The sequence below is a fragment of the Heliangelus exortis genome, chromosome 17 (genome assembly GCF_036169615.1).
Source record: "Heliangelus exortis chromosome 17, bHelExo1.hap1, whole genome shotgun sequence".
NCBI classification, from domain to species: Eukaryota; Metazoa; Chordata; class Aves; order Apodiformes; family Trochilidae; genus Heliangelus; species Heliangelus exortis.
Window position 1 is genome coordinate 9,670,787 of NC_092438.1, and position 25,593 is coordinate 9,696,379.

Below are 25,593 nucleotides of genomic sequence, written 5' to 3' on the forward strand. Positions count from 1 at the left end.
TACCCCTACCCTCCCAGAAACACCCATCCGAAGTCCTGAGCACTGCAGACCCAGAAGCTGAGGCAAAAGGCAAGAGCCAGAGAAGCTTGTGGGTACCTCCCCAAAAACACTTGGTATAGGGTCCCCATCATCCCCCCCTCCAGCCCTCCCCCAACCTCACCAACCTCCATAAAGTCCTTCCTCTGGTTAGATGCCTGCAAAGCTGTGGACAGACTCCTGCCTGATTTCTGATCCCAGCGCTGTGCCCAAGACAAAGCAAAAAGAAAGAAAATGAAAAAGAAAGAAAAAGTTGGTGAATTAGTTATTTTCCATGATGCCACCTCCTGCCCACCACTTGTGCCTTTACAACCTCAACCCCATTCCACAGCCACAGTAATACCATACCACAGCTTGGTAATAAATACCAAGAGGTGACTGCAAACCACACTGCACATGGTGCAACATTCAGCATTTCTGAGCACCAGGTTTCTAAAATTACTCCATCCAGCTCTTGATGTTCTTTCTGGATTCTCTATTTCCCAGTACAATAAACCCCACCCTCCCCTTGCACAAGGGGTGAACACCAGGCTTGTCCACACCACACCACAAAACAACAGGGCCACCTCCATTATGGTCCAGGTAATGAACTGGGCCATGGACGTTTTCCTCATCCTTGGAAAAGAAAGGCATCACGCAGCTTTGCAGCCCTCTTGGCAAAGACCAGCCTACCTTGCCTTCATTGAGCTTCTTCCCTGGGTTGGTTTCTTCTGGGTGATAAAACCACTTGACTCTGACCACCATGTTGTTTCCCCAGGACTCCCACATGCTCTGGATCCGGCCGATGTAGGGCAGGTTGGGGCGGCCGGCGGAGAGGAAGACGGCGCAGTCTCCGATTCGGATGATTTCCTTGCCCCGGACAATGGCCTTGTAGAAGAGCTTCCTGGCCTTCCCCTTCATCCCTCGTCTCTGCCAAGAGAGGATGGAGCAAGTGAGCAGACCAGGATCATCCTAAGTTTCTCCCACCCACCACTGCTTGCCTCATCCCACATCCCACCCTTTGCTGTCGGCACAGACGCAATTTCCACAGGCGTGCCCACGGGAGATGGGACAGAGGGACAAGGAATCAAAGAATTGTCCCAGTTGGAAAAGACCTCTTAAGATCAACAAGTCCAAAGGTCAACCCATAAAGAACCACCATGCCCACTAAAGCATGTCCTGAAGTGCCACATCCACACATTTTTTAATACCTAGGCCAACCGCAGCCTCCTCTGGAGACCTTGGCTGGAGACACATCATGCCTGGTAGAGTTTCACCACGCCAGGAGAAGGGGAAGTACAGGGGTAAGATTTCATAGAATTCTAGAAAGTGAGGGGTTGGAAGGGACCTTGAAAGATCATCTAGTCCTGATACCAGAGCAGGTCTAGTCCTATCACCCCCCATGCCAGAGCAGGGTCACCTATAGCAGGTCACACAGAGACACATCCAGGTGGGCTCTGAATGTCTCCAGGGAAAGAAAACTCCACAACCCTCCCGGGCAGCCTGTGCCAGTGCTCTGTCACCCTCACAGTGAAAAAATTCTCCCTAATATTTACAGGGAACCACCTATGCTATGTTATTTACCACAAGGAGCTGTGGGAGAGGCTCTTTTTACCTGTGTGGGTTTCCCAAACCACTTCCAGAGCTGCCGTGCAGGGAGGAAAGCAGCGATCTTGGGCCTGTTCTCCACCGAGGGCAGCCGCTGGCGCTTGGCTAACTCCTTGGTGGTGGGCAGGTGGATCCCCTCACGTTTTTTGGGCCTGCTCTTGTTGCCACCCTGTGTCGGTGCCGGCTGTTGGACCGGCTGCTGGGCCGGCTGTTTCTGGTTCTGGGGGTGGGAGGATGCACGGGATTTCCCTGCCTGCTTGGTTTGCTTGGGTGGGAGGGTTTGCTGCACCGAGGAACTTGGCTGCGCCTCAGCTACTTCATCATCAGAGCTACAGGAGGAGTCTTCATCTGTGGTGGAGGAGGAAGAAGAGCTGGAGCTGGAGGAAGAGGAGGTTGATGAGGCCGAGGAAGAAGAGGAAGAGGAGGATGAAGAGGAGCTGCTGCTAGAAGAGGAAGAGGAGGAGGAGTTGGAGGAAGAGAGAGGGGTGGATGCTCTTGAGCTGGCTGAGCTGCTGTCCTGGGCTTCCCCTTGGTTCTTGTCAGCTTCCTCTTCTCCCTCTGACTCTGAGCTGCTGTCACTGCTGTTGCTCTCAGACTCCTCCACAGCTGCTGGAGCTGCTGCCTTTTCATCCTGGTCCTTCGAAGCAGCGAGGCTCTCTGCTGAGCCATCAAACTTTCCTCCAAAGCTGGCAGGGGCAGGGTCTCCCTCAGCTGTTTTGGCCCGGGAAGATTTCTGCTTGCCCTCTGTACCCACCGCGGGGGAATAGCCCAGCCCCAACAGACCCTTGCTGTCCCTGCGACTGGCCAGGCTTGAGTCCTCCAGCATCCTCATCGCCTCCTTCATCTTCTTTGTCTTTGGAGACATCACACCCTCGTGGTCCAGCTTGATCAGGATTTCATTGTCGTGCTTCCTCTGAGCCTTGACCATGGTGCCAAACTCCTGAGTCTCTTCTGTGGGCCGTCCCTTCTTGTTCTTGGCTTTCGACGCCGAAGCATCGCTGGAGCCGAAGGCCGCCAGTGACCCCGGGAGGTCACCGTAGGGTTCAGTGCCAAGGATGCTGCCAAACACAGCAGGCTGGTAAGTGGGTTGTGGGGGGTTGTGCAGCTTAGTGGAGATCTTCATTTTGCTGGCTTTGGACCTCTTTTCCTCTGTGGGGGCAGGGGAGGCTCCAGTCGCCAGCGGTTGCGATTTCCGAGACCCCTTCATGCTGGGCTTGCCCAGGCCAGCTGACTTCTCTGGGACTGAAGGGGTAACTGGTGAAGCTTCAACCTGATCCTTCTCTTCTGGCAAGGCAGCCTCTTCTGCAGAAGGGAGGAAACACAAAGGCATCATGGCATCCATCCACATTGGCTTTATTAGCTCAGACACAACCAGGCACCAATGCTGACCGATCTCTGGACAAGGGTGGCTTGTTCCTGACTGTCCCTGAAGAGGCTCAGGGCCTCACTGCTCACCAAAAAATCTTCCTAAGCAGCCTGACCTCATGACAGTGCCTGTGAGCAGCTGATGGGCCATACCCAGCAATGCTGCTTCAACTGCAGGGGAACCAAACAGCACATCCCCTGCATCTTTGGCCCTACTGATGGGTGCTGAGATGCTCAGCTGGAAAAGAGACTCTGCTCTGCAGCCCTGTCTGACAGAAGCAGCCTCTCACAGGACAAACCAGCTTCTGAGATAGTCAGAGAATGATGATACATGGGTGGATGCTCTGCACTCAAGCAGAGCACCCCTCCACATCTTGCCCCAAGCAACAGCTCTAACTCAGCAAGAACGGTGGGGATCTGTGCAAGGACTCTCTCAACTCCAGCTCTGTCCGTGGTGACAACTTACCAGATTTCACCTTGACACTTGGCTTTCTCCCACGCCCTTTGCCCTTTGCCACAGGCTCCTCTGACCCCAACGTAGCTCCCTCTTTTCCTTCTCCAGTGTCTTTGCTGGATTTCCGGCTACGGCGCTTGGTGCTGGGCACCAAAAGGGCTGGAGAAGGCTCAGCACCTGCAACAGGTCAAATAACACAAGGATGAGATAGGGAATGTATCCCTACCAATGCCACAGTAGGAAGTGGGACTTTTCCCCTATGGGTTATCCTGTTATATCCCACCTCGGCTCTGCATGTCTATAACTGATGGTGCAATCTTTCTGACTGAAAGTCCGTGAACTCATCCCAAAATCTCAGAGATAGGAGGCCCAAAACTCCCTACATTTCATGCAAAAAACTGAACAGCAAGACTTACACTGGATCTTGTAGTCAGGTGGGAGAAGCCGAATGTGAGACAGTGGGATCCGTCCCGTGTCCCCGTCATCAAACTCTACTGTGATGAGATCACCATCTTCCTCCAGATCCAGGGCTCCTGTGGGTTAGAGGAGCAGAAGACAGGGTTAGTGACAAACATCAGAGTACTAATGCCTTGTCAGGAGAGTGGGGAGGTGGAAGAAGACAGGGATCCTGCACCAGCCCCAAAGCATCCCACTCTTGCCTTTCCTGGGCTGTGCATGGAGAGCAGAGAAGCCTCACCCTGCAGCAGAAAGTCCCTGGTAACACTACACCAGCTCACCTGCTGGGAAACTCCCTGGTCAGCAGCACTGCTCCAGAACATAACCACCATTCCAGTTTGACTTCTCACTTCTTTCCCTTATTCCCCCCTATTCTCACAGAAATCCACCTCTCTTCACTGCAAGATCTTTTATAGCTGCATTTTGTAACTACTCTCTGCAATCACAAGCTGTTACTTCTCACCTTTTCTCCAAGAGAAATAAGCTGCGTTTCCACCCTCCCTTCCTGCATCAGCATCACCAGTCTGTAACTTGTAAGTAACTCTACCCTTACACACATGTAGCATCATGACCAAGAGCCCTAAAGAAACACCAACCATGGCAGAATTGTCTAGGGTCCTTCAGTGGCTTTTTAATGGCACCAGATGGGGAGCTGATGTTCCAGAGGCAAATGCTTCAAGAGCATAGATGATTTAGAAACTTCCACAACTTCAGAAATCTTTGGTGTCAGGAGCTAATTCTGACTTTTGTTGAAGTGTGTTGACTCTTTTAAGCTCCTAAATTGCTCAGACCTCTTCCTACAAGAGCACATCTCCAGGACCAACAGGATGTCACTAATCCAGCATGATGACTGAGTCAGGCACGATCCAGAGGAGAGGAACAGGCCAGGCTCTGACCTCTCAGGGCACTCACAGCAGACCTCAGGGCTTCCCCAGACAGGCCTGACATCCCTCAGGACACGCAGGATTGAGATGACCCTGTTTCACAGGGCAGAGCAGCCAGGGTGGCCTTACCTCTGACAACTGTCCCTGGGTAGAGGCAGCGGTACTGCTGGCTCCAGTAGGCTGCAATCCTGGTGCCCTCGGGCAGGAACCTCACTGAAGGTGGTTTCACATCAATGATCTGCTCAGGACAAGAAAAAAGCAATTACTGATGTTCTTGGCAGCAGTACAGATCATCCCACAACACCTGACATATACCAAAGCAGCTCTGGAAAAGGCAAGGGACAGTTTCCCTGCTGGGAAATGGCCTCCTGCCTGCTCCCAGGGCAGCATGAAGGACGATCCCTTCTGCCTAGTGCCCACGGCCTGTAGGGGAGCTCAGCCATGGGGAGATCTGCCCAGTCTGGCCATGGAGGCAGGATCAAGGGGTTCCCAGATAGCCTCCTCTACCCCAAAACCAGGGCTCAGGCACCAAGGACAGGCATCCTTTGGCCTCACATACCGCTTCCTGCAGGAGCTGCTCCAGGCAGTAAATGTGGGGACGGTTTCCCCTCTCGCCTTCCACCACCACACGGTATCTGAAAGACAAAAGTCTGGTCAGACACAGCACATAAAAGACATCACCCCCATCAGCTAATACCTCCACCTGAGCCCTACCACCAGCTTAGTTGAGAGTCTTTAATGAGAGGTAACTGGATTTTACACAATGCTGTTAAACCAGACTGAACTCTCCTCCCCTCCCAGCCAGGCTCTGTCCGTCTCTCTCACAACCCCCCAAGATCAATCCCTGTACCAGCTACATCCCCCTTCACCAGGAGATCCCAGGTGGATACAGAAGCTCCTCAACTCACATGTCTGGTGAATGCACAGTCTTGACATGCCCAGCATACAGCAGCTTGTCATCCATGGGGATGAGGACACGCAGACCATCTTTCAGCTCATCCTTGTCAATTATGCAGGAGCGGGGAGCTGTGAGGTGTTGGAGCAAGGTGGAGATTAGAGAGCACAAGAAAAAGCAACAGCAAGGGGAGAAGGAAACCTCACAATCCCAGCATCATCCTCCCCTTGCAGAAAGGGCTCACTCTTGGTACAGAAAAATTTTGTCCTTTTGCTAACAGTAAAAAGTTCCCCTTCTTGGTAAAAACAATGCACCAGTACAGGAAAACAGGGCAGCTCAGAGAGAGGGTTTCATCTACATGTCACAGCTGGACACACTGATAAGGTCTGGTTTTTACAAGCCAAATTGACTGGAAAAGTGGTTTCTCCACCCCAAGGACTCAGGGCTTTGGATGAGGAAAGTGTGAAAGCAGCACAGCCCTCCTCTGAGCAGCCCTGGGAAACATGCCCACCTCCTCCAGCTGTACAATTAGCCCCCCTGACCCCTCCTGCCCTCACCTGGTGTGGGAGGTCTTTCAACCAGCATGCTCAGTGGGATGTTCTCATCCTCTGAGAAGCTGCTGTCTTGGTTGGGTTCAAAATCCTCCTCTGCTGCCATGCTCTCCATCAGCTTGCTGACAGCTCCTCCTTTCCCTCGGTTCTGCAGGAGAGCAAGCAGCACATCAGCTGGATGACAACAGGCAACAGTCTGATCCAATCTCACCTTCCTCCAGCAACAAATAACCTGAGGATATTGGGACAAACTTTCCATCCTCAAAATGCTAATTACATGGAGAGTTAAGTGTGTGTACCCAAACTCACTTCCTGATTGAACAAAAACCTTTGTGTTTTTTTTTTTTTCTTGGGTTTATCCCCAAACAACATCAACTCAGCTGACCAAAAGCTATTTCACACCTCCTGGTCACATCTCACTCCTAGAGGTAAGGGGAGATGCTGTGGAGCTGAGAGCTGGAGCTCTGCTCTGCATTCACCATCTCTCTGCACAGTGTTCCTCAGACCATGTCTTACCTCAGCAGGCAGCAGACACTGTTCCTGCAACTGCTCAAACCCCATGATCTGCTTCTTGCTGTTTACATGCAGACCTTAAGCACCACTTTTAGGAATCATGTGAGAAGATGCAGTAATGGGTTGTTGTGAGAGAAGACAGGAGACAGCAATGGAACAGAAACCAGATGTAACCTGGCTCACCCAGTGCTGAGCAGGGCAATGCCATCATCAGTTCCTTGGTCCTTGCTATTCAACAAGGCTCTCCCTCCACCCCGTGGCAGCCTTAGAGAAAATCCTGCCTGCTTGTTAATGTCAGGAATGAAGGAAAATGAACACCAGGTGGTAGCAGCTGGTACTACCTGACAGTCTTCCTTGGACTTTAGGCTGCTCAAACTAATGTTTTTCCCAGCAAAAACCCAGCAAGACCTGCCTGTCTGCTTTCCCTTCCTCAGACTACATCAGTCCAGGCAAAGAACAAGGCTTCTCCAATCACCCTCCAGTTCACCCTAACTAAAACCTGCCCCTCACCTCTTTTTTCACCTCCTTGGCCTTCACCTTGGCTTTGCTCTTCTTGGTGGAGCCCAGGGCATTTGCTAGGCTGACACGAACATCAGATGGGGAGCTTGGGATGCCAGGAGGGGACATGGAGGAGGAGGAGGAGCAGCAGGGTGCTTCTTTGCCCTTTTTCCGCTGCTAAAAGAAAACACCATCAACTCAGACAATGCTGGTAAAGACCTTGGCCCAGGGTGAGGGTAAAAGTGGAGCAAAGTAGGCTGTGCACAGTCTGTTAGTACACTGACTGCACCACGTCCTACACCTCCCAGCTCTGCTTTCAGGCTTCACACATTTTGGGAAGAGCTTTTCATTACCCTGGAGACCAATTGCTGCCCATCAAACCTGCCTTCAAGGAGTTCCAAGAAGATCCCAGCTGGCTTCATGTCACAACTGCCTTGTCTAACTCTCCCCACAGCCAGTGCTCCTCCCTGATGCTGCCATGAACTGAACAATAGCTGGAGGGAGCTGAGCTTTCAGCCAAGATGAAGAGCCAGCAGCCCAGAGACCACTGTCACCACCAGGCAGGGACAGCCCTCAGAAGACACCATACAAAAGGTGAACCAGCATGTGGGCTACAAGTTCAGCAAGCAGATAAGGTCAGGCAAAGAGTGGGAGAGAGATTTCACAGACTGTCCATCCTGGTCAGCCAAAGCAGGATGGATTTGGGACTTGGAAGGTGACACAAGTAACCTGCCCTGTTCAGACACAAGAGGCATTTATTCCCTGTGAGTCAGTTCCAAGCCTGACAGCCCATCCAGGGTCCGTGGGGCTGGCAGGGGTGACAAGGGGCAACCAAACAGCACTGGGGCAACTGCTGAGACACGACTCAACTCTCCTTCCCTCCCAGCAGACTTCATCACCCACCCCTCAGCCTCAGCAACCAAGGGCCCCGCATCAGTTCTGTCAACACATTCCTCACCTTGCTTAGCTCCTTTCTCTCCTTCCCTTTGCTGCCATCCTTTTTGGGGCTCATGGGTGCTCCCTTACCACAGCGCCCGGGTTTGGAGACAGGAGTGGAGCTGGCAGGTGTGGCAGGGTTCAGCATGGCTGAGGACATGGTGGCATCGTGGAGGAAAATCCGCTCGCTCCGGCGCCGGTTCCAGAGGTCATCGTCACTGGCCTCCAGCCCAAACTCAAAGCTCAAGTCCTTGGGGGATTTGAATTTCTTCAGCTTCCGGCCTTTCTCAGCCCCAAGTTTGGCCTTCTCAGGGTTGCCAGAGTCCAGGCTGCTAGGGGCCTGGCTTGCTGGGATGCTGCTTCCCTCCTTCTTCCCCCGCAGCAGCCCTGAGGGGGACTTCTTCCTGATCTTGATCTCGCTCTCTGAGTCGGTGTATTCAAACTCTGTACCTAAGTGCAAAGGATTTCACCATCAGTCAAAGCCCTGGCTAAGCCATGTCCTGCTGGAAGCTCCACGGGAGATGCCTGTTGAACAGAGCTCTTGCTTGTTCCCCTGTCCAATCCCCACATCCCTCTGATCTGCACTTCTACCCCATAAAACACTGACTTGCCTAGAAATAAGTCTTCCCTGCCCCAAACCAGAGTCCACCCACACATGGATTGTGGTTCAGTGGGTTCCCTGCCTCCATTTTCTCTCTTCTACCACAACAAAAACCCTGCAGGGAAGCTCTGAAGAGGAAAAACACCCCAACAAAAGGAGCTGTTTGGCTTAAGTGAAACATGAACCCCACAAGTTGCATCTTCCTCCCCTAGTGGTGGGAGTCCTCTCCAGTCTCACCTTCATTTCAGGAGAAAAAACTCTTTAATGAATTGAATAAACCTCTATTTCAAGCCTGGTTTCTCCCATTGGCCAACAGACAGCACAGATATTTTTTTGGCTCAGGTAATTGCCTTAAAGTCAAGAGAGGTGAATGATCTTTTGTTGTCTGTGGCAAATGGAAAACCCCTCACATCAGCCTCTGCTCTGAAGATGTGTAGAAAAATCAGCAGAACCTGGTTCTCAGCCTCCAAAAAAGAGCCATCAGCCAAAAGTCTCTCTTGCATCCTCCTCCATCCTGCTGTGGATATGCCCTCTCCAAACAGGCATCTGCATGACTCTGCCTTTGGACCAACATGGTCTGGAATCAGCCCTCACTTGGCAGAATCTCAAGCCCAACAGCAAACAGCCCCTTGCTGTGAGAACCACTGCTTGCAAAAGACCCTTAAGAAAAGGTCATACAGGAGCAGACAACATTCACGTGGCTAAATTAAAATGTACAAGACACAACCCTGGAGAGCATCTTCTCTCAGTCCTTCTCTCTCAAATATGCTCACTTTCCTGGGTAAATTCAGCCTGCAGGAATCTGCCCCCACCTTCTACCCAAAACTCTTCCCCTGAGACAGCCCCAGCATCAGCAGGAAAAGAGCAAACCTGTCAAAATCAGAGCTGGCAAGGCTCAAAATGAAAAAAACCAACTGGAAATTACAACCCTCCTTCTCCCCTCGCACTGTTGCATGAGGCAATTTCTAGATGCTTCCAGTTTCAAGGAGAGCAGGTTACAGGAGAATAAATTCTTAACACAGGCTGTTGGAACAAGTTGGCAAAAGCCTAATATAGGCTGGAAACAGTGCTAAAACAAGGCAGGCTCCCAAGGAAGAAATCATTTTCCATTCTGAAGCATGCTATAAATTCCATTATCACTTAATAAATATTAATAGAGAATTTATAAATGGAGCCCATATAGATCTGGCTGGCTGGGAACCGTGTCACCAATGGGCACTTGAGCAGCAGGGCATGGGGAGGGGAAGAAATTAAACTCCAGTTATGTGTAACACACAAACTGAGACAGAGACAGGGACTGAAACAAAGGCTCTGGCACTGTAAACACATAAGCAGAGGAAGGAATGCTTGTTTCAAGTCCCACTGGCCCATTTCTATGGGGAAGCTGATGGGATGAGATGACTGAAGGGTTTTTTCTTCTGCTTCGGTGTCTCTGCTTCTCTTGGGTACCCAAGATTAGCTGCAGTTAGCACATTTCCTTCCCTAAAATGTAACAGCACTTTGCTGCCTTCAGCACTCTGTCCAAGGGGCCACAGAATCCCACCACTTGCCTTTGTCAGGGAAGAAAAAAGGAAACTTTGAGAAAGTCACAGGCAATTGTCCCTGAGGAAGCCGTGGCTGCAGCTGCTACATCTGTCAGAGCTGGGACTGGTTCTTGTTTTCTTGCCAGGTGATTTCCCCCACCAGCAGCACCACGGCCAAGCAGCCAAAGGCAAGGAAAGAGCAAGACAGTGTCTGGATCACAACCCCTTCTCTTGCAGCCCAGCTGGGACCTCCTGAACTTTCTGCCTTGTCCCCCCCACGGCACCAACCCTTAACAGTGCCACTCACCCATCAGGCTCTGCCGTTCCTCTTTCTTCTTTGCCTTCTGTTTGGCCTCCAGCTGGATAATGGACAGTGGGGGGGGAACGATGGGGCTGGGCATTGCACTGGCAGCAAACCTGGCCAGAAGGCCCAGGCCACTCTCGTCAAGGGCAGGTGATGAAAGCCTGTCAGAGCCATCCATCCCATAGTCCTCTGCTTCCTCCTCTTCCTCTTCATCCTCCTCTTCCTCCTCTTCTGAGCTGGAATCTAGCACGCAGAAAAGAAGCAGCCTGTTACCAGTCTGATGGGAGTTGTGCATCAGCCACATTTTTCCACCCCAAGCTGACAACTCTCCTGCTGCTGCTCTGTGCTCACCTGAGGAGCACTGAGCCACCCATAAGCTGAGCCACGGACACACAGGTGTCTTTGCATCACCCTGCCTGCCACCCACCAGCCTTGAAGGACCCAGTAATAGAGGCTATGGAAAAAAGGACCCACTCAAGGTGAGGGAGGGAAGAGCAGGGTGCTGGCAGAGATTTGAAAAGGATGCCACGCGCCCCTTCCCTGCAGCTTTCAGGAGGAATTAAAAGCTTAATTCCTTTGAAAAGCTCAACCTTGGGAGCTGTGGGATTCCCTTCCCACCCACCACCTCCTCTTCCTCCATAAAGAAATCCATTAGTGTAATCAGAATCAGAGATCAGCATGGAAGGGGAATACCAGAGATCAGCCTGTGCCACAGCAGGAGGCAAGGAGGACACAGAGAGGAGAAAGGGCAGGAGGCAAAAATGCAAAGAGTGGGAGGGAAATAATAATAATTTGAAAGCAATGGATTTGGAATGCATAAGGAGGGGGGGGAAAGTGTAGATAGTGTTGGAGACAAGGAGGAGTGCTTGAACACTCTGCCTCAAAACTCTCCGTGCCTTTCATTTCCCTCTCTACAGCTCAGGCCAGGGAAGCCCAGCTCAGCACAGGCAGAACTGCTGCCCACAGCCAAAATCTAATTCTGACAAATAAATCAGCCTTGCTGCCCTGCTTCAGCTGATGCCCCTAGAGAGCAATGGGCTGGGTTTTGCCTTTATGGTGTATTTGGGGGGGTAGATGCTCTGAGAGTGGCACCTCTCCCTTCCTACACCACTTCCCAAGAGCCCATCAGCAGCTCAAAGGCAATTAATTTTAACAGCACCTCATCCAGATAGTGCTGGTGAGTGAGAGTCACTCCACAAATACCACACACATACATATACACACACATATATGAGCACATATATCTATTAATATATATATATATGTTTAACTAGAAAAAAAAAAAAGGGGGGGTGTCTGGAAAAGATACTTCATTTCTCTTGAAATTGAGGGCTTAAGTAGGATCATCAAGGTTGCTGGAATATTTCCACTGCTAGCAGGAGCCCCACTCTCCCCTCCTGAGCCCATTCACCCACTTCCCTGCTACCCCTGCCTGGGAAAGCCAGCCAAATGAGAAACCAGATCCCTTCAAAATGAGCTGGGATGAACATGAAAATCCTTTCCTTTTCACGTGTGCCCTCTGGGAGAGATAAAAATGTCCTCAACACTTGGTCGTTCATTTAATAATAAATAAATACAGTAACACAAGTGGGTTTTTTCCCCACTTTGGATGATTTTTTTCCATGACGTTAGAACAGGAATATCAGAAAAACAGTGGTTTGCATCCTTACATTTTATCAGCTCAAATCATGGCCAGCTATTTGTATTTTCTTTTTAACAAGCAGAGCTTATCTCCCTCTCATACAGCGGAGAGTCACAGAATACTAATTTTTAACTGCATTAAAAAGCCCTTTCCCATTCCAATTGCTCAGGCTGGTTCCTTGGAATAGAAAAATGCTACTGAACCTACAGTCCCTGCAGTAAATACCAAGTAATCCACAGCCCCAATTGCTCCTTGCATAAAAACCACATGCAAAAAGAAAAAACAAAATTAAACCCACACATTAAGCTCAGATTCCTTTCCTCAGCAGAAAAGGGGGCACAACTGCTGGTTATCTACCACGTTTTGCAAAAAAAAAAAAAAAAAAAAAAAAACCAAACAAACAAATGCAGATGAACTTGGCTGTTTTGCTGCCTGAAAAGCAACAAACCCATGCCTGAGTTTAGTGAGACACCAGGGGGTGCTGAGACCCCCTCCAAACAACCCATTTGGCTCTGGAATCGAGCTATTCTCAGCAAAATAAAACAAAAAAATGGGGGAAAAATTCAACCTGCACAGCCCCTGGTGCCAGATCTAGAGTTGGCTGAGCTGAGAGTGGCTCACTGAGCAGCTGGGCAGGAAAAGAGGTGAAAAAAAAAAAAAAAAAAAGGGAAAGTTTGTAGCTGTCCTGCATGATTTCCCTGCAGCATCCTTGGCTCATCCAGCATGGGTCTGTCAGAGCTTAAAGATTCTGCATGTGAAAAGGGAGAAGGGTTTCACATGCACAGAGGTAAAAGAGGTTTAAAAGCCAGAATGAAAGCAACTGTGAACTCAGGCTACAAAGCCCATACAGTACAATAACACACCTGGCAGTTTTTCTCCCCTCTTATAAATCTGCGGTGTCACACGATGGAAAGACAACTGAACACAGTCCCTTGTCAGCATTTTTACCAAAACACTTACATTTTTAGCTGCCTGAGATACAATTTTCAGCCTGAAAATAAACACATTTTAACAGGTTCACAGCACAGCTCTATCCTCCTCCTCCACCTCTCCTGGCGAGGGCAGATTTTGCTAACTCCACTCTACGTGTGCAGCACAATCCCTGCTCCTCTTCCTCCTGATTTTCCAAGGGACAAAATCTAACAAGTGAGACAAAAAACACATTTGGGGCTCTGCTCCAAACCCACATGTTTCTAAATTAAGTCTCTAAATTTATGGTCATGGTGGCAAATAAGCTGCAGGTGCCCTAAGGCCATCTGCATGCCTCCTTGGAGAGACTCCTGATGCCTGTATTTAATGTGAAGCAGGAGTTTTACTCCTACTGTACCCAGACTATGTGTGGGCTTAAAATTAAACATGCACAGATGCCTCTACACAATTGAAGCCCCAATTTTTAATCCTGAAAAGATGATTTTTCGTTAACAATGGGGAAAGAGACATTTTAAAAATCATTTTTCCCTTCGACATATTAACACCGAGCAAGTGTAAGGGACAAAAAAAAAAAAAAATTTCAAAGTTTAAGGTGTGTTTTCTAGCTGACACTTTTAAGAGCATCTATATGTGTGTATATACCCACACACGCAACCACACGTGTACATACAACTCTACAGCCAAAACAAACAATAAAATCATATTGAAATGCTACTGAGGCCAGATAAACTTTAGCCAAAGAATATTAACTCTTTTTTTCTAAATTTTTTTACCTGCGTTCAATTAAAAACCAAACCAAAATTAAAACCACTAAACTTTCTCACTGCTTTTAACAGCTAAGCTGCCATGGTATTTTACTGTAGGAGAGCAGTAAATGAAGATTTGTTGAAGATGAACAGAAACTGGTTAAGCAATTTGGGTTTTAAAGGCTGATGTAACAAGACAGATTGAGGGGGATGTGGAGAGGAAAGGCTTGGGAAGGGAGGAGTAAGGACACACACTTAAAACAGTCATTTCACATTGTAAAAAAACCAGCACGATTGTCTCATAACACCAAGCAAGCCTACAGCATACAAAGCAGGCTAAGTACAGGCAGACTTTAGACAGCTATTGGGTCATTGACTTCTGATTTGTGTAATCTGTCCAGATTCTGGAGGTTACTTATTTTTCAGTGTCCAATTGAAGATTATACTTTTTTTGTCAAACAGGCCAAATCTCATAATTGGAAGATCATTTTTTTCCCCCCTCATAACTGCTGTGCTGTTGACTCCAGAAATACTTATAAAAAATGTAAAATATTACAGCTATCACATGGGAATGACTGTGTTGGGAACCATTATCCCTCACTTGTTTTCTTCACTGGCATAAAATCACCCTCCAGTCAGGGAAAGGAGAGCAGAGAAGAAGGTACTAATTTCCTAGTAATTTGCAAGGAAAACAAGAGCATAGGAGAAAGTATTGGTCTCTGGCCTCAGAAACCTCATGGTATCACCTATCTGATAGTTTTGAAAGGTCCCATGTGGATTTGGCCCACATTAGTAGTTTCCTTTCCAAGGTCACTGGCCAAAAAACCACAAGTTTTGCCTGTTATCAGATGGCAATATGGTATTTGTAAAAATACTATTAAAAAAAATCTGTTAAAAAAACCAAGACATCCCTACCTCTTCTATCTCCAAGCAGCTGAAAACAGGTCTGCTGCTACCCCTATCTCTGACACAGATACACGGACAGGTAATTACTCTGATACTAGGAGAGCTTCCATCGTGGCCCAGAAAGCTTTCAGGACAGTGGCAGAGCCACTGCAACTGCAAATCCTTCCCTTTGCTGGGTTAAAAAAAAAAAAAACAAAAAAACAACAAATCCCAAAAAATCTGGCAAACAGTAAAGCATTTCTGGAGTCCTCAAACACATACACCCAGGGCAAACCTACCACGCAAGACTCTTCATGGACAGAGGCAAGTCAAAAGTGGAGAGCAATCATCTTCAAAATTAAAATAACCAAGAGAGAATGCAAAGAGCTACGTGTCATCATTCATGGAGGCAACATCGAAACATCTGAGGCTGACAGGTGACAGAAAGAAAAGGTATTTTGCCTACCTACATAACAATGGTCAAGGTTCAGGTTCATGGCTAGTGACCCTCGCTGAGAAGTGTCTGCCCTACAACCAGCCAACCACTTTGCTTCTTTAGTGCAGCGTGAGAGCAAATGCAAGAGACCGACACAGACATTCAAAGCATCATGGATAGGGGCAGGGGTGAAAGGGTTGGTCAAGCAGCTGCAAGGAGAGAGCGAGCACTTCTAGAAAAGCTGAGGTTATTAATCGGTTTAGTATCAGGGAAAGCCATTAGAAACCCTATTACCCAAATATCCCTTTCAAGTAAGGCTTCTGAGAAAGAACAACCAAAAAAAAAAAAAAAAGAAAGAAAAAAAAAAAATCCGTTTGCAGAAAAAAAAAAAAAAAAAAAAAATCAAAACTGTAACCAATTAATCCCTTCCCACCTCCCCCCTCCGTGCCCACCTCCCACCCCAGGAGGTTTTGCATCTTTGGTTTCCCCACCGTTAAATGACACCCCAGAGGGATTTACAATGCATTTCCCCATTTGTTCCAAATTCCCCAACCTCCTCCCATATCCCCTTCCCTCCCCAGTTTTTATCCCATAAAACTGTTTTGTTGTTGGTTTTTTTTTAAATTATTTTTGTTTCAAAGCAGACAGGTTACTTGAAAAATAGGCAAAGCCAATTAGGGGCAAGTTACCTATCTGCTTACCTGGAGCAAAACCAAAAAGCAAACCCCCAGAAAAACCCTCAAGAACTTGGCACCTAAAAGGGATTGATATCCTCAAAATTTCCAACAGCAGCAAAATAAAGAAAAGATGCAGGAAGGAACAGGGAAGGGAAGAATGGAAGTTAACGCAGACTCTTCATGGAAATGTGGTAATCTCATCACACAAAATCCACTATCCCCAGAATTTTTTGGGTTCTCTTAAGAATAAATTATTTTTTGCATTCTTTTTCTTTTTTTTTTTTTTTTAACATGTATTTCTCTCTTTTGGGTTTTCTTTGAAATGGGCTTGTGGGTCCAACCCAGAGCCACATCAAACCAAATCAGCATTTTGTAATCTTTTGAATTTTTTTTTTTTTTTTAGCTTAAATTATCTTTCTTAGGAGGTCGGGTTTGGAGGGAAGAAAAAACAAACAGGTGCTTGGAGGAAACTAACACATACACACACACACAAAAAAAAAAAAAAAAAGAAAAGAAAAGAAAAGAAAAGAAAAAACAAAAGCAAAACAAAAGCAAAACTAACCAGCCCCATTTTCAATTAAAAGCCCTCTGAGCAGTGTGAAATACTAAAAGGCTTTTGCTGTGCTATATCCAGATCTGCCATGTAACTTAGATGATAACAACTGGGGATGCTCTTGCTTAGCATTCAGCCCAGACGAGCTACTTTCTTTTGGGAGCTGAGGGCTCATTAAAATGACCTTTCCCCATGATTATTATTTAATGAGTGTGCTCTAAAACAGAAACCCCTTGTGTCTCTGGAGGAAAAGTCTCAAGTAATCTCTTTTCCCACTGAAGTACTAATGACAGGCTGACAAAAGAAAGCTGCAAGAAAAAAAACTGGGGTGAGGGTGAGAGAGGGAAACTGCAGAGTCAAATGTAATGCAGTAATTGCCACATCCTTGAACACCGTGGATTACGTCTCGGCATCTGAAAAAAAAAATTACTGCCCAAAAAGAGATGCAAAAACTTTCTGTGTGTGTTTTTAGAAGTGAAAAAAAGGAAAAATTTCTGGCTGTCAAATAATGCAGGATTCACACCCTGCAGCAACAAAAAGGACCGAGTCCCCTCCACATTTTATCTGCCTGCCTCCAGAGAGTCTATCAACAGAGAACCAAACTGAAAAAGGGAACAAAACAAAACAAAAGGGTGAACAAAATGAAAAATAAATTAAAGGGGTTGGGGAGGGGGAAGGCCTAGGCTTTTATCCGGACAAAGGCAGCAGGGATATTTGAATAATAGAGAGTACCCCAGACTAGGTTAATTCCAGTTCTACTCATGGGGAGTGGGAGCAGGAGGGGGATGCAGAGCAGGATGAAGTGAAGCAGCAACCTAATCGCCTGATAAGAGACACAGCAAGAGAGACAAGGTACACAGGTTTAGTTAAAAATGAACTGGATATGTTTAATAAAGCTTGGTATACCAAATCGCAGTACAAACATCGAGTCACACGGCCACACAACAGTATCCCGTTGTTAAAACAAAAGAAAAGGGAAAAAAAAAAAAGGGAAAAAAAGAAAGTAATTGAAAAGAAAAAAAAAAGCTCCTTCCAGACCTCTGCAAGGCTCATGCCAAAATAAAATAATAAGAAATAATAGTAATAATTATAATAATAATAATAATATCATGGTGGTGGTGGCAGCAAGGAAGAAAGTGAGGGAAAAACTGAAGGGAGGAAGGGAACAGGAAAGCGGGGAAAGGTGGACACTAAAACCCAGTCGCTATAAAAGCTCTAAGAGAGCCAGCCAGTAATAATATCACAACGATACAGGTACAAAAAAGGATCAAAAAATAAACGTCGGGCTGATACAGCAGGCTACGCTGCCAAGAACAAAGATGGCCGCCCTGGCTCCGACCATCAAAATGGCTGACCCCGGCCTAGCAGGCCCCTGGCTCCCCCTCACACCCCCCACCCTGCCCGCTCCCAGACAGCCATGGCAGAGGGGTGCTTGTGGGGGTTGCGTTTGCTATAAGTTATTGACCTTGATCGAACGAGTCCTCCGAGGAGTCGCTGAAGGAAGATCCCGCCTCGGCCTCCCGCAGCAGCAGGCAGAAGGGCTGCTTCCGGCCCCCCGACACCTTGGGCTTCAGCGGCCGCCCGGTCCCTGTGCTGCGAGGGGTTGCCTTGGGGCCACCGGTAGCCCGGCCGCCCTTCCTGGCCACCGAGCTGTACAGACCGGGCGGCCGGGGCTTGGGGATGGACGGGGGCTGAGCCGGCCACTCGTCCCTCAGGGATCCCTCCTCCTCCGAGTCCGTATCTGTGGTCAAAGTGGGTGGGAAGAGCGTTACAGCAGAGAATGGGATTTATTTTTGTTCGGGGGGGGTGCTTTGGTGTGGGGTTTGGTTGTTTTTTTTTGTTTAAAGGCTGGAAGCCAGGAGGCGAAAGTGGCAGCAAGAAGGGTTATGCACTGCCATGTCCCCCACCACCAGATTTTTCTGTCACCATGAGTCTCAGGAACCAAAAAAAAACCCCACAGGAATACTTGTTTTCTTCTTCTGGTCAGAAAAAGACACTCTGCCTAAGCCAAGTGACTCCTGTTCTCCCTCAAGACAAGATGCAAGGAGTGTTTTTTAGCTCAGGAGGAGAAAACTGAGATAGAAGTTTCCACTATGACGTCCACCAAAGGCACAGGGATGACAACAACCAGGACACCAACCTGAATTGGTCTTAACCATGGTTACGTTCAACACAGACCTAACTCTCCTTTTCTACATGAACCAACTGTCCCAGAAGGGTTTTGACACGGGCAGCAAGAGTGACCCCAGCTGCCAAGTGAGCAACACATCTAACTCCAAATGTCTAATTCCAAATGTCTAATTCCAAATGTCTAATTCCAAATGTCTAATTCCAACCGTGCCACCTCAGATGCTCTGCAGTGTGAAATTGAAAAGAAAATCAAACAGAGCAGAGACCAAGCTGCTCCTCCAGTCTGCAAACTGCAGCTCTGCAAAGCTGCCGAGCCCTGCAGGCAGTGAGAAGTTCTCCAGTGGTCCCTTCTGGCATCTGGTGAGTGGAACAAGTACATGGTACCACTGGACACAATAAAAGTGGATATGAATTGTCACCTTCACAACTTGTGAACACACCATCAGCCCCACAATGTCACAGGCACTGCAGCAGAGACCATTCCAGCCTGTGAGGAGCAGCAGATGCTCTCCAGCATCAGCCCAGGTTAAGCATCACTCCCCACCTCCATTGCATTGGTTGTGGAGATGATGGAACAAGGGACAGCAAATTTAGGAGGCCCAAAGACAGAAGAGATTTTGGGCATCTGACTTCTGTTAAAATCTGTGGGAATAGGATGCTCAGTTTGCCCTTTGGATCTATGCCCAAGGTTTTCAGGACTCCAGCTACAAAACCATGAGGCTAGGAGGCAGAAAGACTTGGCACCCGTCCTGCTTCTCCTCCTCCACAAGTTAAAAGCACACCAGTCATGGGAGATGCTGCCATATGCTCGACCTGCCTCCCTAAATCCATCATGCTTGAGTGACAAAATGACAGCGTAAGGCCCTTTTCTTGAACCTGCACACAGCTGAAAAACCACACACCAAAGCTGAGCCACTTCAGATTCAGTTCCTCAATGCCAACAGCCTTCCTACAGCAGGAGACTCACTGGAAAGGACAGGGGTAAAAGCAGTAGCTGCACTAAGTCCAGGAGGGAGGTTTTGTTGATGAAACCGCAGTACCAAGTGCCAGGGCACTGCTAAACCTCCCTCTGCCACCAGCCAAAGCTTTTAGTTCCAGCAACAGCCCATGCCTTCTCTTCCCATTAGCTCCAGAGCTCCCAGTTTAGGAGCCATGTGTTTGTTCTTGGGAGTGAAGCTCATTCAAGAACAGGACTGCTGGGTGCTGTGTACAACACAACCAGCCAAAGCTTGTGTTCAAGTCCAGTGGACACAATGGCTCCTATTTTGCCATATAAAATGGCTAATTTCATGCCAATCAGTTGTTCAGTTGGAGAACCACTAGCTCATCATCTTCCCCATTAGTCAAACTTCTAAAACCATGTGGCACTGAGAGATGTATTTGCTATGCATAAAAACACCCCCCCAAAAGGGTTTTAACATGGGACTTAAATAGCTGCAAGCAAAGGAAAAGATGCGTAAGCCAGTGAGCCAAGACAATTCCACAACCAGGCCTCAGACCATAAACTCCAGGTTCTTCACATGCTCTGCCTGAACTACTGAAAACTCTTCTACCTCTGGCTCTGTCTTCCCAACACCAGATTGCAGTTCAGATTTTTCCTTCTGTAACAAAGCTCTTTAGCCCTGCTCAACTGCAGGAACCTCTGCCTTGGGTGCACTTTGGGTTCAGAAGCAGCAATCAGCACACAGGATGCTGGGATGGAGATGAACACTGAGGAGACAGATGGAAAGGCTGAGCACCATCAGCTAAGAACCAAGCCACAACACTGAGGGCAGGAGGATGCCCATAAACATCAGTGTCCCCTGGCAGGCTTTGCCTTCTCCAGCTGACTTCACACAATCCTAAAGTTAATCCCACACAACTCAACATAGACTTCACATTTCAATTCCCATCATGAAGCAGAGACTATGAGTACTCATCTCAGGTAGAAGGAGAGTGTCTACTCCCACCAAAAGCAAGAACAGGGGTCAACCTCATTTTTAAAGCATTTTTCCTGTTGATGATCAGTGCAACACAGGCCAGGAAGAGCTGCATTGATACTGACTACCTCTTGGACAGTAAGTTGGTTAGTCAACTCATCCTGACCCCAAAGAGGCAGAAGCATTGATTAGCTAGGAAGGAGGTCATCTTTTACTGATGACCAAAATCCAACCCACTGCAAGACCCCTTCCAAGAGGCCAGAAACCCTCACCACAAGCCCCCACACCATATGACACTGTAAGAAGACATAAACAAGGGGTTACTTACTATAGGAGTAGCTGCTAACTTCAGATATTGCTGGTGAATGGGAAACCTTGAGCTGATTTTTGACTTTTAACCCCACTTCCATCTTCTTCATTTTGGCAGCCACTTTGTTTTTACCTTCCTTGGTGGCTTTCAGTGACAGGCCCAGGTTCTTGGCCATGCTCTTCTTCTCCTCCTTGCTCGGCAGAGCCTCGTGGGGTGGGAGGTACCTGCTGCCACCTCCACTACTTTTCAGTTTTCCCCCCGAGTCAGCAAATTTGAAGGGGGATTTGAGTTTGTCTTGTTTGGTGAGTGAGAGAGCCTTGTCAAGTTTGCTGGCCAGCTGCTCCTGATCTGATGGCACCTTCTTCTTTTTGATCTTTAACTGTCAAGGTGAAAGGAAGAGACAGAGGTGAATACAGAGCAGATACCATGACAGACCTGAGGGATTTTACTAGCCCTGATAGCAGTCTATCATGCACACTAGTTAATAATGATGCTCAAGCCCCAGCTGCCATAACCCACCATGGTGCTAGGGTGAAAGAAGAGGAAGATGTCAGCAAACAGAACAATTGATCAAGCACTATAAATTTGAAAGATTAACTTAGAAAAAATGAATTTTCTTCCAAGTGAATTATGTTCACAGAAGAAAATGTTTTAGAGTCCTTTTTTTTCTCAACAACTTCTGTTTTGTATGATACGTTTGGGTTGGTTTTACAAGTTTTTCTCTACATCACAAGGATTAAAAATCTTCCTTACCCAAAACCCTAGCCAAATAAATATGGATTTCCACATAATCAACCAGCTCCAGAGGCTGGGATGCCAAAAAGACCCAAATACCTCTCAGCAAGAGCATCAGTACCACTGTGTTACAGCCAGCACCGTTACATCCTCTGCAGTATTTTCTGGCTTCTTGAAAAAAGTACATATACTTTACATGTGCTAGAGCTAGATAACAGCTGTAACTCAGTACTGTGCCTTCATGCATTTTGGATTTCAGCAGCAGCTTGAAGCTCCAGTAAGTATTTCATTGCTTCAATAGAAGCAGAAGAAAACCCTGCACTTAAAATAGAGAAGTTGCGCTCCCTTTCCTCCCCAACTTGGGGAAGTTCATTCCCTTCCACTGTCTCAACAGGAAACACTGCTCTGGATTCAGAGTTAGTGCAACCCTGCAATGCTCTGGCTGGTTTGGAGGCACCTCTGTCTCCAAAGAGGTTCAATGTCCATAAACCAACATCAACCTTTGCAAACACCCCTCTGCTGCACAAACTCACAAAGGGCTTCTCGGTCCATGTGAACTCGGAGCAAATGCTCTAAGATCAGGAGTTATCCAGTGCAAAAAAACACTGGCAAAGCAGGGAAAAGATGTGCTTTTGGCCCACGGCTCTGTGTTCCCCATGAGGGCACTGACCTCATTTGGGAAGCTGGGAGCCGCATCGTGCTCTTCCCAGCTCTGGTTCCTCCCTTTCATCTTGCCACTGCTGCTCTCCACGTCCTCGTCCTCCTCTGGAAGGGCCCCTTTGTGCCTCTTCTTCGTGCCCTCGCCAGTCTCAGAGTCTTCAGAGAGCAACAAGGACTTGCTCAGTCTGCAAGCCAAGCACAGGATGGGTCAAGGTGGGGGGCTTTTCTCCCTGTGATCCCCACCAAGCTCAAGAGCGAGGTTAAATGCCTCCTAGGACAGCGGGGATCCTCAGCAGGAACCAAGTCCACTATGAAGTGACAGAACTTTGGGACAAGGTTTTCCACCAAACAGGATGGCCAAGGAGCCCTTCTTGCACACTCTTGGCCACCAGTACAGATGAGAGTGCCTGAAATCAGAGACCTGATCAGGAATCAGGTGGTCTCTGAAAGGAAATAAGCGATATCTTGAGTAAGAGCCACCAAAAAGTGCCTGATTTGGTACAGAACAGCAAAGGGAAGGACAGACAGCTGAGTTGGCCTCCTGGGTCTTTTCCAACCTCTACTTTCATGGACTCTGTAGGGGCAGAGTGAGAATCTCAAGGCCCACGGAGGTGCCTCACTGCCCAAACCCTTGCTCTGGTTGCTTGGATATGAGCAAGGAGGTGGTAAGGAACTGCCTCGCAGGGTGACAGGGGCACTCAAGGCCTCACTCAAAGGACAGGCAACTTGCTTCACAAGCCTGGCCTTTCTGCAAGAGCCATTTGTCATCTGCATCTTCAGTCTGGATTTGGGATTTGGGGGGAAAGGAGAAGGTAAATAAATAATTTAAAAAAAGAAAACAAAAAACCAAAAAATAAAGTGAGACTATAAGCACACCTTCCACTGCTCTCCAGCTGCCTCCAGAAACTAACTGATGGATGGAGAGATCAGTCAACACCTCAAGACCTCTAGAATCCTCATTAAGAGCTCTCTTATGCCACCTCCTTCACACTAAACCTGCAGGTCATGGTAATACCACCACCACCACATAGCTGCTGGCATGGGGCAGCCTCCTCAGCTTCCAGGCTCTTCCCCTCCCCTCTATCCTCTTTGCTGACCTCCACACACAACCAAACCAACACCTCAGGCCCTGGATTCTGAGGGTGCATCTCCAGTTCCCACACCAGGCTGCTCAAACATCCCTGCAAGGTGGGGATGTGCACACGTAACAGACTCATGCACACACACACGCACAACTGCTGCCACCTCTGGATGTCTCCAACCTGTCCTGCCATCCAAACAAGAGGAACAGAACACAGAGCCACCAAGAAGATGGATTTTCAGAGGCACACGGTCAGTTGGAGCTGGGCACCTGAAACTCATTTGTTTTCTTGAAAGGCCATCTGCAAAAACAGCGTGCAGGGAGGCAGCTTGGAGGTGCCTTCCCATTGGAAAGATTTGGGCATCTACAGCCTGTTAGATGGCCAACAGTGGTGAGATCCAGGCATCCAAATATCAGCAGCTGGGCTTGCAAATGGGAAAAAAGGAGAAGAGAGAATGATCCAGAAACATGAAAGAGAGAGCTCAGGTGAAACCAACTCTCACTGATAAGGGAAGAAGAGATGAAGACAGCAGAAAGGCTCAGGAAAGTAGGTAACCTGGAACAGTCCTGTCCTTCTCACTTTTGACATCAGCATCAACTGGCTCTACAGCACCCTCCTGCACTGTCCAGCCTCCTGAAAACACACAAGGACACACTCCCCAACACTAAGGCCTCATCTACAGCTCCCTGGAGCTCATCTACAGCTCCCTGCTCCATAACACCTCACTGCTCCTCAGCTCAGCCTGTCCTACCTTCACCCAACACCACAGACACATCTCCTACCAGCAGGGAGGGAGGAGGTCGGCACCATATCCCCACCATGAAGACACACTCATGTTAAACACACACTTCCACAACACCACTGCTGCCAGAGACCAGCCTGCCACCACAACACCACGGAGAGCCCCTGCTGCATCCGAGATGCTCTCCCCAAGTGAGACCTTGGTGCATTGACCCTGCCATTTTCCCATCTTCCCCAAATTCCAGCCTTACTTTCCACTCTTGCTGTCACTCTTCCCTCTCTCCTTAATGGGTGACAGAGCGCTTGATCCAAGTTTCCTCTTCCTGGGCCTTCCAGGGCCTCTTCTCGCCAAGCTTCTACTTTTCTCGTCATGCTTTTCCCTTTAAAAAAACCACACGCTTCACTGTTAACCAAGGCAACAAAAAAAAAAAAAAAAAAAAAAAAAAAAAAGAAAAAAAAAAGAAAAGCAAAGGAAGAAAAAAAAGCAAAATCAAATTTTGCAACCAAAAAGAAGAAAAAAAAACAAAAAGAAAAAAAAAAAGAGCAAACAAATAAAAAAAATTAAAAAAAAAAAAAGAAGAAAAAGGGAAAAAAAATTAAAAGAAAGCAAGCAAGAACAGGAGCCAACCCAGAACCTTTGCCTGTCACCAAACTGCTAAACTGAGCTGCTGAAGCCAAGGTGGTCTCTAACAGGGTCTCCCAGCTGCATTCACCAGTGATCAGGTTGTCGTGTCACATAGCCTAGGAGTGTGCTGTGCAAAGCTTTGGAGGGCCACACCAGGAGGAGAGGACAAGAGACAGGGAGGGATGGAGGGCTGTTTTCTCTCCCGGATCGAGAGGCAGTGAAAATGCCCAGCTGGAAAAAAACCAAAAAAACCAAAACCAAAAAGCAAGAGCAGACAAGCAGCCTGTGACTTACTCGGAGTCCCTGCGGCGCTGAAGCTTCACCAGCTCCCTCTGCTTCTCCTTGTAGCGCCGCTGCAGCTCCGCCAGCCGCATCCTGTAGTCCAGCTCCATGGCATCCATGTTCTCTATGGCTGATTTGATGGAGTACATCTGGAGTGGGGAGGCAAAAGGAGATGAGAAGCTCAAGATTATATCCAGACCCTCACCTAGACCGGGGTGAGGCACGCTGGGTGCCTTCGCTATGGTCTGTTCTTGGCCTCCATGAAGCATGAGCACCCTCGCCCATGAGAAGCACAGCCCTGGAGCTGTACCCGAGCAAAACCAGCTGAGAAAAGATGTTTTGTGGATTATGCACACGATGGTAACAGCTCTGAGGGAGAGCAGACCTGGGAAAGAACCTGCAGGATAAAACGCACCCGTGGAGTCTCATTTCCCTTATTTAAAAAGACTGATCAAAATACTCCCTGTCTCGGAACACTTACTTGCAGGGTACAAAATAATTTGCCAGTCTCTCCCACGGGGAAGAGTCAGCAAAGAAAAAACAAGGAGAAACCCTCCTGTCTCTATCCTTATTTTCCCCCCCCCCTTGCCAAAGCAGTCAGGTAGAGGAGTTCCTGCTGGTTTGCTTTACAAATGCT

General features: G+C 48.1%; 1 protein-coding gene across 4 annotated transcripts in view; it reads right to left on the reverse strand.

Annotated features, from left to right (window-relative positions):
• The window catches only part of TNRC18 (trinucleotide repeat containing 18), a 55,925-nt gene that overhangs the window by 2,701 nt on the left and 27,631 nt on the right, over positions 1-25,593 (reverse strand). For 3 of the 4 annotated variants that reach the window (XM_071761070.1, XM_071761066.1, XM_071761067.1), the window contains exons 11-27: positions 24,969-25,105; positions 24,301-24,429; positions 22,237-22,411; positions 20,850-21,210; positions 17,938-18,213; positions 10,607-10,846; positions 8,198-8,625; positions 7,252-7,416; positions 6,235-6,376; positions 5,691-5,808; positions 5,342-5,417; positions 4,912-5,020; positions 3,859-3,975; positions 3,455-3,619; positions 1,631-2,925; positions 709-945; positions 165-239 (exon numbers count right to left, since the gene is read on the reverse strand). In XM_071761070.1, the coding sequence (XP_071617171.1) occupies positions 165-239; positions 709-945; positions 1,631-2,925; positions 3,455-3,619; positions 3,859-3,975; positions 4,912-5,020; positions 5,342-5,417; positions 5,691-5,808; positions 6,235-6,376; positions 7,252-7,416; positions 8,198-8,625; positions 10,607-10,846; positions 17,938-18,213; positions 20,850-21,210; positions 22,237-22,411; positions 24,301-24,429; positions 24,969-25,105 (4,245 nt within the window). The remainder of the gene's footprint in view (positions 1-164; positions 240-708; positions 946-1,630; positions 2,926-3,454; positions 3,620-3,858; positions 3,976-4,911; positions 5,021-5,341; positions 5,418-5,690; positions 5,809-6,234; positions 6,377-7,251; positions 7,417-8,197; positions 8,626-10,606; positions 10,847-17,937; positions 18,214-20,849; positions 21,211-22,236; positions 22,412-24,300; positions 24,430-24,968; positions 25,106-25,593) is intronic. The other variant, XM_071761068.1, reaches the window with a different exon arrangement.